This window comes from Gigantopelta aegis, chromosome 3 (genome assembly GCF_016097555.1).
Source record: "Gigantopelta aegis isolate Gae_Host chromosome 3, Gae_host_genome, whole genome shotgun sequence".
In the NCBI taxonomy this organism is placed as follows: Eukaryota; Metazoa; Mollusca; class Gastropoda; order Neomphalida; family Peltospiridae; genus Gigantopelta; species Gigantopelta aegis.
The window spans coordinates 35,410,070-35,426,894 of NC_054701.1; the positions used below are offsets into that span (position 1 = coordinate 35,410,070).

Sequence of the window (16,825 nt, forward strand, 5' to 3'; positions counted from 1 at the left end):
CATACAAAATGGGTCAGAAATATCCATGTAAATGGTTCAGACAGCATTTTTATAGTACTGCACCATATGTTTGTAAGACTTGTGTTTAATATAAAAATATTCAAAATGCTGCACCATATTTAAATAATGCTGCTTTCAGATATTAAATACAATACAATAATAAAAGGTTCAGAATATTTTAAGTACGGTATATATACACATGTACAGAGAGAATTATATATATATCAGGAACTGCGTAACTTTTGACGGTGAGTATATCTTGCTTTGTGGTTTGTTGTTATGAAAATGTTGTTCAACATGAATAGCATTCATAATTTGGTCTTAAACCTGTTCAAAACCTGTTTGAATGTTAACTTATTACCATGCAGTTTTTTCATATGATATGCATGTAATACTCGGGACATATCAAATTCAGTGACTCACTATACTTCGTCAGATGGGGGAATAGATTCACCAGTAACCCTGCTTTAAAAAAAACCCCAGTGATATAGTCCAGAATTATCTTCAAATGTTTTTGAAAATTTATCTTGATCAGAAATGTGCCCTTTTAAAAATAAATAGGGTGCCTACACTCAAACATGCCCTACAGGCACACCCACCAACAGATTGCCTGCAGACAAGCTGATTTGAATATGTCTATGGATAGGCTTCAAAGATATACTCATCTTGAAAAATCCCTATGGGGGGCGGGGGGGGGGGGGGGGTATAGTGGATCCACGGTCTATAACTAGTACCGGGAAGTAGATAGTCGTAATTGATAAATAACAAGTTGTCCGACTATGTAGACAGAAAGAAAGAAATGTTTTATTTAACAACGCACTCAACACATTTTATTTACGGTTATATGACATCAGACATATGGTTAAGGAAAACACAGATATTGAGAGAGGAAACCCGCTGTCACCACTTCATGGGCTACTCTTTTCGATTAGCAGCAATGGATATTTCATATGCACTATCCCACAGACAGTATAGTACATACCACGGCCTTTGTTACACCAGTTGTGGAGCACTCTGGAACGAGAAATAGCCCAACGGCGGGGGATTGATCCTAGACCGACCGCACATCAAGCTAACGCTTTACCACTGGGCTACGCCCACCCCCCCCTCCCGACATATATGTGCACCTGAGGTGGGTAGTGTTAAGGGATGAACGGAGATTTGCAGTGCTTGATTCTTTTATATCTCCCCCTAGCATGTTTAAGCTTGGTATGGTCCTAACCGTGTATCCAAATCAGGGCACGAAAACAGCCAGCGTGTGTCAAGGCTATCAAAATTGCTTTCTGTTTCCTCATGTAATCACTTGGTTTTAAGTAAGCGTTGCCGTGTAAGGTTCATATACGTAAACGGAATTGATTGGTTAGCAGGCTAGGAATAAAGACTAGCCATATTAAAACATTTCTTCATTAATTGCAATCTTTGGCAGAGAATAAGGTCCTATAATTCCTCAGTTTAAGAGAGAGATGGCAACAAGTCCAGAAAAACAGGTACGTCTTCTAATTATACGAAAACAGTTTGTTTTGTTTAACACCATTGGAGTCTAATTATACCAAGAATTAAAACAAAAAATCTTCTGGAATACTTATATAGACGCGATATGTTCGAATTTTAATAAGATTAGATAAAACCCAGTATTCATTTGATTATTTGATTTCATGAATGCTTATTGTAAAACGCCAAGGTGTGTAATAATAGCACGCTCACTTGTGGATCCATTTATTTCTCATCCCAACCGGTTCTCCACGACTGCTGTATCAAAAATCGTGGTGTCTTGTCTATACGCAATGAGGACCCGGCCAAATAAAATGCATTCTAGGATAGCACAGCTTGGCAGTCAAACATCCGGTGTTCTCTTGCATTCGCTACCAAAATGTGTTGTTTTGATCGGTGTTGTTCTTCAATATAATGACTATTACAAATCACAAAATATGACGTTGGCACACTTAAAGGGACATAACTGAGTTTGCTGCATTGTAAGATGTTTCCGACTAATAAAATATTTCTACGATTAAACTTACATATTAAACATATTAAACATATTTTCTTATTTAGAATATCAGTGTATGTACATTCAATGTGTTTCTGGTTGTCTTAATATTTGTAAGAAGCCCAAACTGGATTTTATCTTCAAATAATTTCGGACGTACGAAAAATATTTTTTTTTAGGAAATAAAATGAAATTTAACCTAGTACAAATATTAGAACGATCAGAAACACGTTTAATATACAGCCGCTAAGATTTTATGGACAAAATATATTTGATATGTAATTACAGTTGTTAAAAAGTATATGTTAGTCGATAACATCTTTAAAATTGCAGCAAGCTGAGGAATGTCCCTTTAATGATTTAAAATAAATATTTAGGAGAGGTACTTTAAAACTTTCCGGATAGAAGCAATATTTAATTAAACGCAAAGTTACGTGTTACCGTATAATTCTTTGCCGAGATTTTCTCTTCCGGGTTCAGTTTAAGCGTGCAAAGCTTAATTATTTTATGTTTTTGACCAATTTATCACTACAGCAGAAAAGAGGAATGATATTTGTCCAGTCAAGTAAATTTTGTAAACTGATAAATGTATTTAAAATTATCAATCATGAGTTTCGATAGGCTGTTAATAATATTTTGACACCCAATAGCCGATGCATTTTTCGTGCTGGGGTGTCGTTAAACATTCATTCATTCATTCATTCATTCATTCCATATTTTATCACTTGTCACTTTGAGGGGTGGGTCATGTTCACATGTCTTTACGTTATCGTAGATGAAAAAAGGTTAGCGCAGTTATATTCGAAATTAAATAAATAGTATAGCGACCCCCACACACACACAAAAAAAAAAAAAAACAACAACAATTAAATTAAATTTTAAAAAGAAATAAACTAAAATCACAAAATCTTCTATTTTAAAATAATTCCACAATCGATATCTATACCAAGACGGGGCAGGACGTAGCCCAGTGGTAAAGCGTTCGCTTGATGCACGGTCGGTCTAGGATCGATCCCCGTCGGTGGACCCATTGGGTTATTTCTCGTTCCAGCCAGTGCTCCACAACTGGTGTAAAAAAGGCCGTGGTATGTACTATCCTTTTCTATGGGATGGTGCATATAAAAGATCCCTTGCTGCTAATCGAAAGGAGTAGCCCATGACGTGGCGACAGTGGGTTTCCTCTCTCAATACCTGTGTGGTCCTTAACCATATGTCTGACGCCGTAAATAACCGTAAATAAAATGTGTTGAGTGCGTCGTTAAATAAAATATTTCCTTCCTTCCTATACCAAGACAGTCACAACCTTTTATTAAAATTACAACATAAACTATTTTCATACACGTTCTATATTGGTATTCTTATTTTGTAGAAATATATGTTTCTTCGTACCATCAAAATAAATAGAGAACATGAATTGTTTTTACGGTAAACTCTAAAGACTGGAGGGGAAGGGAGAGGCGAAATGTACGGAAAACATCCTACTAAGCTAACAAGTTTAATACCTACTACGAAGGATTTATTTATCCCATATATTTTAATATTGCTGTTAGGATTATGCTGTATTTTTATCACTCTGTAAAGTCACTGTTACACCCCAGTGACCTCATTCCAGCAAACCAATAAATACATAAATCAATTAAAAAAAAATAAATAAATAAATAAAATAAAATAAAATAAAAAATAAAATAAAATAAAATAAAATAAAATAAAAAATAAAATAAATTAAAATAAATAAATAAACCAATATTATTAACAATAAATCTAAAATAATGACACACACACACACACACACACACACACACACACACACACACACACACACACACACACACACACACACACACACATGTACACATACATACATTAAATCAACAACGACAAATTCAAATATTATAAATAACATTTCTCACACTTTGATAATTTTTTTGGGTGGGTACGTGCCTTTCTTACATGACCTCATTAGCATATTATGTCCGTCACAAAAGAAAAAAGAAAAAAGGAAAAACCGCAAAGGTTCGTAGTTTCATATTATAAATAAAAACGCTCATAAAAGCAATATGCATATATACCTTTCGAAGTTCACAAAGTGTATGGCAGACGTACATCATTTTGGTACGTCCGTCCGTCCGTCATGAATATATCGAAACAAAATTTAGTAAATGTGTTTAAATACACCGAAATTACATTTACCTGAACCTATCCCAGATTTAGGTAAGATATAAAAAAATGTATTGTGCTGATGGGGACATATATTTGTATATGCTCTGTAATGAAGTTATTTTGAAAATTCAGACTGTCCCTAAAATAGTCTACAATATATTAATATGAGGGTGGTGGTGGAGGTGTTATAAATATAACTAATGATTACCAGTGATAAATTTAGGCACTCAGGGAACCAGGTGCATATTCCCCGTTAGGCTTTTTAATCCATAAAACACATCACTCTGGTCCCAACCTGGTCGCACTAAAGCTCTAGACCTCTAGCATTGATACTTCTGATAGCCATAGGAAGACTGTTTTTCTTAAACGCAGATGTTTAAGCACTGTAAATGTGTAGTTTTTATTTTTTAAAGAAAACTGATTTGAGTAAATATAGATAAAACTATAGATAAGTGAGCAGGTGTGCACATAATAGAATGAAAACGGATCTAGTTGAGAGCTCGGCTGATGTTCTGAAGTCATAGAACTGTCTTTTACTGTCTTGGATGGATGAGATAGCATTGGTCAGAACCTGTCCCAAGGCAGGCGTGTGCTACAACAGCTTGTTCTCAATGTTATAATACTTTACACTGATAAAAAAAAACTGTCTTTGCTAATTCGATCCAGTATGTTACCTGTATCTGAAACTTACAATTTCCTGTTTACAATATTCATTTGTGTGTACCCAGTGTCTGCTTGAGTCGTCTTTATGTCTTTAGAATCTTTATACGAAACTGTTGTGGAAGATACAATGAGAACGAAACGTCCCGGTTTTAGGGCGCAACGACCGGGCTTCAGGGCGAAACGACCCGGCTTTAGAATGTATCTACCCTGATTTAGAAAGAAACGAGCCACGGTCGAGGGCGAATTGACTTCGAGTGATAGGGATTCAGAGCGTCCTGGTTTTAGTACTATTGTGTATCAGTTGGAATTTTGCCATCGATCATCGGTTTTAATCGATTAGCACCATCCGATAAAGTTTCGATTATAGACCGAGCGCCTTACCACTGGGCTAAGTCCTGCCCTTTTTTATTTAGGGAAAAACGACCTGCATTACCGTACATAGTGTTTTGATGTAAACTCATCTACAGATATGAGCTGAACAGTTTGGCTTGTAAATGCAAGTCAAATTCGTAGGCGATTATACGCTCAGAAATAACTTTAGTACTATTTTAAACAAGAAACAATGTTCTAGACGGAAACACCTTTAGTACTATTGCAAGCAAGAAACAATGTTCTAGACGGAAACACCTTTAGTACTATTTCAAGCGAGAAACAAAGTTCTAGACAAAAACACCTTTAGTACTGTTTCAAGTAAGAAACAAAGTTCTAAATAAAAACAGACAGGACATCACATACCACAACATTTTATATACCAATTGCTTCACGATCTTACAACCGAAGCGACTACCCGCTGACCAAAATCCTGCTACTCAGAAAGACAATTACTTGTTTTAATTATAATGTCCTTTGCCAATATTTCTCATATGAAAAGTTAATCCAGGTTGTCTAAGCTGTGAACATAGCAAGCACACTAACAAACAAACACACATTATTAATCAAATAAATGAACAAACACGTTGTTGATATTAACCAGATTAAAATGTCTCTCTATTTGTATTTTGTTGCAACTTTCAGTACATGTTGTTGGATGGCAACAGCCTGACAACAGAGAAGTTGGTGACACTTGGAAAGGGAGAATATCTCATCAAGGTAGGCAGCATAATTCGGAGTAGTTTAATAGATAGTAGCATTTTAGTGGATAATAGAATCATCTATATATATATTCATAACTATACAGTAATATACAATATTATAAATATTATTTTTTTAAAATGTTTTTTTTTTACAGAAACATAGCCAACGGCAGAAAAATGAATATATAAAATGTATTTTTGTATATAATAATCACTAATACTAGCCGTGGCAATAACATTGTTAAAACGCCTATGCTTGAAATTAACAAGGCTCAAACGGAAGTCAATACCTAATTACACATCTCAAAGTATTGTACCACTATTCGGATTACAAATTCAAACAGCCCCATACTTGTAGAACAGAACTTTATTTCTCTCAGCTCAAACGGTGATACATTGAGGTGGTTTACAAACATATATATTGACAGCTACAGTGTAGTATTAATAATTTATTTGGGCGGGACATAGCTCAGTGGTAAAGCGCCCGCCTGATCGGCCGGTTTAGGATCGATACCCGTAGGTGGGACCATTGGACTATTTCTCCGTCCAGCCAGTGCTCCACAAATTGCGAAACAAAGGCCGTGGTATGTAACGATCATGTTTGCGGGGTAATGTATATGAAATATTCCTTGCTGATAATTAATCGAAAGGAATAGCCCTTGGATTGGCGGTAGCGGGTTTCTTCTCTTATTATCTCTCTCTGTTGTCCTTAATTATAAGTCGGACGCTACATAACCATAATTGTAATGTGTGCGTCGGTAAATAAACACTTCTTTCATTCATTCATTCATTCATTCATTCTTTCTTTCTTTTTTATTGAGACGTATCTACCAGCATACGGCTTAGCCAATACATCACTGAAAGCAGTAAATTGCCAACTGCCAACTAATTATAATTTTAAATCGGAAACGCATTTGGGTAGATGTTTCGCTTAATCACTTTATATAATAACCAAAAAAAAGAAAGAAGACTTATTAAGAACAACATAATTGTAATTAATAATCAGTTATTATTATGGTGGAATGAAAACCATCAGTAAAATATTGTAATATGTTATTTTATTACACGCGAGTTTTGATATATTTGTCCGTTGACTGTGTTATTGACCCAAGGCTAGCTATATTGTCCTGAGTAAACTCCGAAGGTCATTACAGCCAGCCAAGTGCCAATAAAACTGTCCAAGAACTATAGTATACCCAGGCCAGTGTGTGTAAACGCTCATTTTTATTAATCAACTTCTATTGCCACGGTGATGATGACATTGCTATTTCTTAACAATTATGAATTAGCTTTAGGGCAATTGAAACAATATCTTACACCATGGTAGCGCCGATAATTTATTTCAAACCAAACAAAATAATTATGTGCATGTGTTCGTGTGTACAAACGAATACTTTAAGTTTTATTATGTATATCTACAGTCCGTCCCACAGGGATCGCATTTTGTTTCATACTATGCAATTTACTACAAGTTATTTATTTCCGAGCCGACTGGTTTGTAAATTGCACACACAAATTGTATTTCTTTGTTATTTCCAAAACACTTTTACTTTTCTTCTTACGTCAAACCAAACTGAAATTATTTACCCCCCCCCCCCCCCCCCCCCCCATTTTAATAGAATGATGGGACGGACTATCGGTTATTGTCACGGGGATCCTATAATACCCGTAACTGAATAAAACACGATTATCCAAATATCTGTCCTAACTGTATATCTATTATATCTCTCTGTATCGGGCAGGCTACTACCCGAGTGGCCCGGCTCTAGGAGTAATCAGAGATAAGATCTGATATAAATATATATGTGTAGCACGTTTAGTTCACTAGAAAACACAACAAAACACAATACACTTTGGAATCTGTATTAACTCTAACGCTGACAAATGTACTTGCCGCAGTAGTAAAATTAACAACAACAATATAATAACAACCCAGAGATAATCACTTAATTAGTTAATCACTAGGTGTCTAGTTTACACAATATTCTAATCACTTCACCGTGATACAACACACACACGTGTGATAATTGAGAAACGCTGCCAGGGGAACTTAATTAATAAAGGAATTACAACTCTATTCCTAACTGGTTAATTTTTAATTAACCCTTAAATACTCATTCAGTAACCTTGTAATACAGAATTAATACTGGTACATATCACAATAAAGACAATAACCTACAGTTTACCTAGGTCCTCTGGGATAACCGGCTAAGCTTTATCTTACCAAATACTCGTATAAAAATATTAGAACAGTGAAGCCTACAATTTACTTTGTCAGATTACCGGAGACACTGTCTAAAGAATATTGGTATAATACAGTATTAAAATATTTAAAGTCACATCAATCACATCAAGGTTATACAACAGAGCAGAAATATATATTTACCAAGTCCGGTCTGAACTAGTATAAGTCGTTCAGTTGGACCACGTCCGTTCCCCTGGATACTTCCAATGTTTCTCCCCGATATATCTAAAATCCTATCTATTTATTATAAAATCCCAGACTGGTCCGGAGACAGTCCGCGGGATCGAATCTTATGATGTGTATATTTCCACAGCGACCAAGACGGTATTTTTTCTTACAAGCCTAGACTGATCGACGCCTAGTTCGCTAGAGATACCATGGTCGCGCGGAGGTATTACGTAACCACTCTCCACATGGCCTCCACACCTGGTCTGGGTGTGTATTGGGACGCAGGACTACCACCGTCGCGCGGGGGTATTACGTAACCAAGCTGCACACAGCCCTCTAAAACAATTAACATCGCCACAGGCGAAAAGATAAGAGCATGTTCCGTCACTGTTATCTACAACTACGTGCCGACAGTCGTGTCGTGAGCTGTATATTTAGTAACCAAGCAACAAGTGTCAAGTGATTCAAGTCTTCTTATTTTTTTATTCTCCAGAATGTGCTGTATTGATTTCTTTACAAGTCAAATATTAGCTTCTTTCTTTTACTGATAACTTTTTTTTTGCATTTTAATATTGTCGTCTGCTAACCCCAGGTGCACTGAAATGTAATCAAACTGAGTCATAGTCTAAAGCAAATGCTTTTTCGTTCAGTCCAAACACACATTTCTTGAAAGAATGTCGCGCGGTAGTATAATTTATAATATTACTTAATACTTTGGTAGGGTTTTTTTTAATTGGCCAACAAGGTTGGAGGGCAGTTAAAATGACCATACGGCCACAATACTGGACCTAGGTAAGGCAGATGGCCAATATAGTCACTATAGGGCAGTTACAACTGTAACTGAAACTAGGCCTAAGTCCAGCGGCTAAGGCCCAAAATTTTAGTGCATCGTTCACTTTTTCAGGAAAACATGAAACTTGGCACAGGTGTTCTATGACATGGTGGGATCAATTTCAAAATGGGACACAAAAAATTATCTCACTCTGGTAGCCGCCATTTTGAATTTCAAAATAGCCGCCATCAGCCTCATTCATATTGAAAATCTCGCATTCTAAGACAGATAGAACCATGATTCCAAAGCCTATACCCTTGTTGTAAGGATATGTAAATTTACTCGTGCATCTACTGTCCGAACCAAATTGTTAACAACTACCAAAAATTATTCTCCTACCTTTAATTACCGTTACATTTCCCCCAAATTTTATCCACACACAAGTTGTGAAAAAACCATTACAGTGACACAGCTTCCACATAATATGAGACTGTCACGATGTCGCCAGTATCGACTTTGCTGAGATAGCATAGGGCAAAATACATGCAGTTTTCAGCCGTCTGCCATTTTGCTTTTTTATGGAATATTCTTCAAGAGGGGTGAAAGTCTCCAAAGTACGTGACATAATTAATATAAAATCAATGATCTTTAGTGGTATATTTAAACAAACAAAAAATAATTTTAAAAATTAATATGACGTCATCACGTTTGCTTTTATATCATAACATGTTATGATGTTGTTAGATTAAGTCATATCCTTTCACCCCTCTTGGAGAATATTCCATAAAAAGTCAAAATGGCAGCCGGCACAAAATTACATGCTTTTTGCCCTATGCGGTCTCAGCGAAGTCGATATTGGTGACATGGTTATCATCCAGTATGTGGAATCTGTGTCATTGCAATCGTTTTTCCTAGATTTCTGTCTGGACAAAATGTGAGTAAAATCTAACGAAAACTAAAGGTAGGAGAGCAATTTTTGGTAGTTGTTAACATTTTGGTTCAGACTTTAAAAGTAGGTCAAATGTCCGCCATATTAAATTTATAGATGGCCGTCATATATAACACTTTTTAATTAATATTTTAAAACTTAAGTAAGATGGAACCATGATTGGAAAGCCTATACCCATATTTCATGTACCTGTGAATATAGTGGTACAAATAATAAGTAGATCATATGTCTGCCATATTGGATTTAAAGATGGTCGCCATATGGAAACATTTTCAATGAAATTCTTAAAATCAAAGGCACACAGAACAGTGGTTTCAAAGCTTATATTCATATTTTTAACCTATAAATACTTATATGAATATAATTAAATTCACTTACATGCGTGCGCGCGGGCGTATGTGTGTGTTCTGCAATCATTATTTAAATCTGACCAAAAATATAGCTTTTGGGGACTGTTACATTAGTTATGATCAGCAAAGGAATGTTGTATTCTTCAAAGTTATTTATTCTTTTATTTCCACTTGATGATTTGGGTTTTTAAAATAATTTTTATTTTAAAATACACCTTTTGATTGCTTTTTTGTATTATGTTCGATTGCAGGATACATAAAATAACTGATTACTGTCTTAAGATATCTGTTTTATCCTGCTCGGGCGAATGACAAATGTCGTGATGCAGTGCCTCATGACATTCGCCGTTCTAACTGTCGCAGGATAAAGTCAGTATGTTAAGACAGTAACCAGATATTCTCTGTATACAAGCAGGACATTGTAAAAAGGCTAACATGAAGTTGCATCATGGTGATATTATCTTAAGTCACCTTTTTCAATTGTCTCCAATAAAATGAAAGCATTCCTTCATGTATATCAGGATGTCAAAGCAGTTGACATATATGCATACTTGTTAAAAGACCTCATCTGAATCATAGGTCATGGCAATATAGGTGAAAGGTCAAAACGTCATGACCAGAATAAATTAAGAGCTGAAAAATAAGATTTAACTGCTCAGCCCGAATGTTTCAGAAGATTTGTGCAAATCAGATGTAATGTAAAACTAAAATACATTGGACGGTTTAAAAATCGAAATAAACCATACTTTTAGAAGGGTAGCAAATGGTATGCTGTAGGAACTGATTTGTATAGGTTTCTATATTAAAACATTAAATAAACCTGGCAGTGCACAGTTAACTTAATGATGTCTCAGAAATACTTAGATGAAACATATCGCATAAAAATAAGGCTATATATAATATAGTGAATTAAAAGTGGAACTGACTTGCGCAGTGACATCTTTCACAAAAGTCAAAAGATTTTTAAAATTTGAATGTTAAACAATGAAACAGATGCACACAGTGTACCCTTTTTTTGGTGTGTGAAGTGGGACAACATACAACCTGTACCTTTGGATTTTTAGAACTCAGGTCATATCTTTACTACTAAATGCAATAATACTTCACGTAACTGTTAGCGAAAGTGGCAGATGATGATTTGGTGTCAAAAAAAACAAAATGCATAAGTCATTTGCACAACAGGTATAATTATGAAAGAAAAAACCCCAGTCAGTGCAAAATACTATATATAAGTCATTCACATTGTACCATAGTATTGCATTTGTAGGATTGACATTCTTACATAGATGGGGTGGGGCATGCAACAAATGAAGTGTCTCTGGGCTTTCTGGCCTGGCCACTTTACATCTTGAATGCTTGAGATTTAAGTTTTGATAAAAAATAAAGTACAGTCAATTCCACTCATTTAAAAGCATCATTGCTAGCACACTATCCAATAGCCGGTAATCAATGTGCTCCAGTGGTGTCGTTAAACAAAATAAACTTCTTATTCAACAGTTGAGTCCTGAATCAGAAGAGAAGGTCAACAAAGCGAGACATGTTGTTGATGCAGTGTTGGAAAAGAATGAAGGTATCTTATTAAAATATAAAATAGAGAATACGTCCATAACATCATTATTTTCTAAAAGTAAAAACGGATTTCTGGCACATATAGGGACGTCAAACAAACAAACCAACACAATAAAAACCACAAAAAAACAACAACAACCCAACACCATACAAACCCCCAAACAGACCAAAAAAGAAAAAACAGAAAAAAAACAAAAAAAAAAAAAAACACACACACACACACACACACACACACACACACACACACACACACACACACACACACACACACACACACACACACACACACAGACATACATACATACATACATACATACATACACACATACATTAAATCAACAACGACCAGTTCTTTGTTTGTTAGAAATATGTCTTCCTTTTTTAATACTGGCTGATAGCGATTTTCATTTATGTATAATACGTAAACAATTTTTTCTTCTTCGCATTCTGAACCTAAAACGAACACTTTGTTTGTCCAGTATACCAGTATTTACAAAATTAATACAAAACATAATATTTTTCAGTTGTTTATGGAATCACAACAGGTTTCGGCAAATTTGCTAATACGACAATTCCAAAAGAGAAATTAATGTAAGTACAATTTCTAAAAAATTATTATTATTATTGTTATTATTATTAAAATTGTTGTTCTTCTTCTTCTTCTTCTTCTTCTTCTTCTTCTTCTTCTTCTTCTTCTTCTTCTTCTTCTTCTTCTTCTTCTTCTTATTATTATTATTATTATATTTATTATTATTTTATTTATTTATTTATTTATTTATTAAAGTTCACTATTTTACCGCTTATATACGAGTACTTTCTTTCTTTCGTTTACTTATTTTCGTGCTTTTAAGTACTCGAATTAAGGTTCAAGCACGCTGTCCGGGGCACACATCCCAGCTATCTGGGCTGTCTGCTACTACTGCTCACTTTCCATTCTCTCCATTAAAGTCCATTTGATTTCTTCCATTGAATTCGGAAACCCATTAACGAAACCGTAAAACTGTTTATTCAATCTACTTATATAGTCATATTTATGTTAAAATAAAATACTAGCATATTATTTCCATAAATATCTATCTATCTTTATTGTTTTATCATAATTGTTTTTCAATACAATACTAGCTCGATGCGGGGTGGGGATGTAAATGTATTAAAACAGATACGGGGCCTCATATCAACGTCATATACAGTATGGAGCTGGGTGTAGAAAAATTGAATAACGTCGATTTTATTATGTTATTAAATGTATGTTCTGTTTTTTTCATATTGGCCTTGTTATAGGTCCGAGGGTAGTTGTAACGGCCTTCCGGTGGCTATATTGGCCCGAGGTAACGACTACCCGAGGACCTATAACTAGGCCAATGTGAAAAAATCCATTTAACGAAATTAAAAAAAAAATTAAAATCAATTTTTCATGGATGATTGAAAATGTTATTTTTAATCCTTAACCAGTTTTAAAGTTATAAATATGAAAAAAAAGAGTAATAAAATTCAGAACAAAGTACCATTTATTAAAACGTGTTATTGCATGAGGGCATCCAGCATTTTGTAAGTTACGGTGGTGGTGGTGGTGGTGGTGGTGAAGGTGGTGGTTAGAGAAGTGGTGAGGACCACAAAGAATTCTAAAAAAGACAATTTAAGTTTGACGAAGGTAAAAGAGACCTGTAGGGTCATTCAGGGGCATGCTCCCAAGACACTCAGTTTGTTGGTTTTGTTTAACGACACCACTAGAGCACATTAATTTATTAATCATCGGCTATTGGATGTCAAACATTTGGTCATTTTGACATATAGTCTTAGAGAGGAAACCCGCTACATTTTTCCATTAGTAGCAAAGGATCTTTTATATGCACCATCTCACAGACAGGATAGCACATACCACGGCCTTTGATATACCAGTCGTGGTGCACTGGCTGGAATGAGAAATAGCCCAATGGGTCCACCGATGGGGATCGATCCCAGACCAACTGCACATCAGGCGAGTGCTTTACAACTGAGCTATGCTCCCCCCCCCCCCCCCCCCCCCCCCCCCCCCCCGAAGGAGACGCGTTTTGGAGACGTGCTGTATATTGTGGATGATGAATTTAAATTAAAAAAAATTAAAATGGCAGTTCAAACGAGCGAAGGGGGATCATGGCACTCAGGTGACTCCCCTGTCTGGATTCGCCAATGTGTTAATATCATTAATCTAGACGATAGAGGGTGAGGGTACTCTTCACCCCTTTTCCGCTACATAATTCCACTCCGTCCACCAAGCAACAAAAGTACAAGTTTGATATGCAAGTCGTGCAACACTGGTTGCCATCCACTCATCTTTTATTCTTTGATACCAGATAGCCAACATATCCACCTATCCATTCATTCATCCGTCCATCCATCCATCCATCCATCATCCACCCACCCACCATGTATCCATCCATGCATCCACCCATCCATCCATCCATCCATCCGTCCATCCATCCATCAAACCAACCAATATCCAATCCCATCCATCCGTCCGTCCGTCCGTCCGTCCGTCCGTCCATCCATCCATCCATCAACCATCCAACCAATACCCAATCCCATCCATTCATCCATCCATCCATCCATTCATCTATTCATCCACCCATCGATACTTAGCATTCTACTGCTGGAGCAAAAGGCATAAACTAATAATTAATTTAACAAGACCCGGTACTTTAAATCACTAAATACTGTATGTTTAACAAGACCCGGTACTTTAAATCACTAAATACTGTATGTTTAACAAGACCCGGTACTTTAAATCACTAAATACTGTATGTTTAACAAAACCAGTTACTTTAAATCACTAAATACTGTATGTTTAACAAGACCCGGTACTTTAAATCACTAAATACTGTATGTTTAACAAGACCCGGTACTTTAAATCACTAAATACTGTATGTTTAACAAGACCCGTTACTTTAAATCACTAAATACTGTATGTTTAACAAGACCCGGTACTTTAAATCACTAAATACTGTATGTTTTCATTTTATTACTTTTTATTTTAGAGAACTACAAGAAAATCTCATCAGGTCTCATGCAGCAGGTAGGCTTTACAAATACATACGCACGCACGAACGAACACACGCACGAACGCAAGTACGCAAGCAGTAACGCACTCACTCTTACATTGTACATTCCAGTTTTTCTTTTAAGAACCGATGTAATGCTCAATACAGTAGTTTGTCCAAATGTGTATTTGAAGACAATGGTTACTTAAAAGACGTATGTTAATTAATATCCCCCACCCCCTTTGTTATTATATAGCAGCTTATGAAAGAGACCGTTCATCGCACCCAACATTGAATACAAGTGTACGAGAGAAGAAATAAAGAAAGAATGAAGAGTTGTGAAACGTTAATAAATGATACCTTGATATTTGTATTACACATTTATGAATGAACTGAATGCTGGAACGTTCGAAAGTCTTGCCAATGTTGTACTCACCTAAATTAGAATAATATCCATAGGAAAAATCCACATACTTGTGAGAATTATTTTAGCAACTAATCTTATACGATGTAAGGCCCCACAGTCAAATTGAAATGTGATATCTGTCAGCTGTGAATCGTTTCGTTGATCCGCATCCCGGTAATCTAAACTAGGTGTGAGCCCACTTGAATTTTGTTTACTCCCCTCCCCACACACACACACATCTCGATGACGATAATATATATATATACATATATACACAGTGTTGGATGTAGGGAAGGGGGCGGATAGGGCAGGGGGAGAGCGGTGTGCCCCTAACGTACATATTTATTTATTTGAAATATGATTTTTGTTTCTTAATATAATATATACTTACTTTTGAAGATACAATACATCTTTAAGTATATCCGTGTAATGCATTTTTAATCCACTCCTCAATACACTGTGTATCACAGTACATGGCATACACTTATGCTAACAGAGAGAAAAATGCAATTGAAACATCCGATTCTGAATGGGATCATATTATTACAGTGTTAACGTTCCAAGACGGTCGGTAATGGAGGGGGTGCTAATATACAACGTTTGTATAAGCTGAATGGGTCGTGTTTTATGATATTCATTACTGCTTGATGCTCTGTCCCTAATATCTGACCACTTAAAGAATTTGAGAACTGATTTACAGAGTGCGACTGAAACCGGATACGCACACTTGCGTTTGAACTCTAAACGTGATAAAAACCAGAAGCAATTCTGAAGGGGAGAAAACGAAACAAAACAAAGACCCTGTGTGCCACATTGTACGTCCATGTATGTTTCTGCTATGATACAATATAAGTGTATGGGTTTTAACAGGTTATTTCGATATAAAAACCAGAAGTAATATATTGTTCACACACACACACACACACACACCACACACACACACACACACTCACACACACACACACACACGCACACCTCCCCCATGATTTCCCCCCAAGTTGGAATTACTTGTAGTATAAAAATGTATAATATATTCCGTCAATGAATCACGTCTTAGTACAATGTTTGGCACCAACATTTCAAATGCAATCTGACTCCATAGTTTGTAAGTTTGCGGCGGGGGCGGCGGCGCGGCGGCGCGGCGGGACGGCTGCGGTAAGCGGCGCGCGGCAAGACCGATGGGATGTCGCGGCGGGACGGTCGGGGCGGCTGCACGGAGGGGGACGACGCAATGGCGCGGGCGGGACGGCGGGGGCGGGTCGTGGCGGAGGCGGGTCGTGGCGGAGGCGGAGGCGGCGATCAGCAAACATACATGAGGATGAGTAAAAATAAAAAGAAAGGTAAGAGTCATATCTTGATTTTATTATTTCACAATCAGTGGACATAAGATACGCATATACAGAAGGTCACATTCAGAGGTCGTACGGCAAAATACAGTTACTGTTTATTTAGTATAATTGTCATCA

At 36.3% G+C, this 16,825-nt stretch overlaps 1 protein-coding gene across 3 annotated transcripts in view; it reads left to right on the forward strand.

Moving 5' to 3' along the window:
- Positions 1–1,260: 1,260 nt before the first annotated feature.
- Positions 1,261–16,825, forward strand: part of LOC121367945 (histidine ammonia-lyase-like) — a 47,546-nt gene continuing 31,981 nt past the window's right edge. For 2 of the 3 annotated variants that reach the window (XM_041492412.1, XM_041492411.1), the window contains exons 1-5: positions 1,261–1,487; positions 5,825–5,899; positions 11,865–11,937; positions 12,461–12,527; positions 14,951–14,988. In XM_041492412.1, coding sequence (XP_041348346.1) covers positions 1,464–1,487; positions 5,825–5,899; positions 11,865–11,937; positions 12,461–12,527; positions 14,951–14,988 — 277 coding nt within the window. In that variant the 5' untranslated portion in view covers positions 1,261–1,463. The remainder of the gene's footprint in view (positions 1,488–5,824; positions 5,900–11,864; positions 11,938–12,460; positions 12,528–14,950; positions 14,989–16,825) is intronic. The other variant, XM_041492413.1, reaches the window with a different exon arrangement.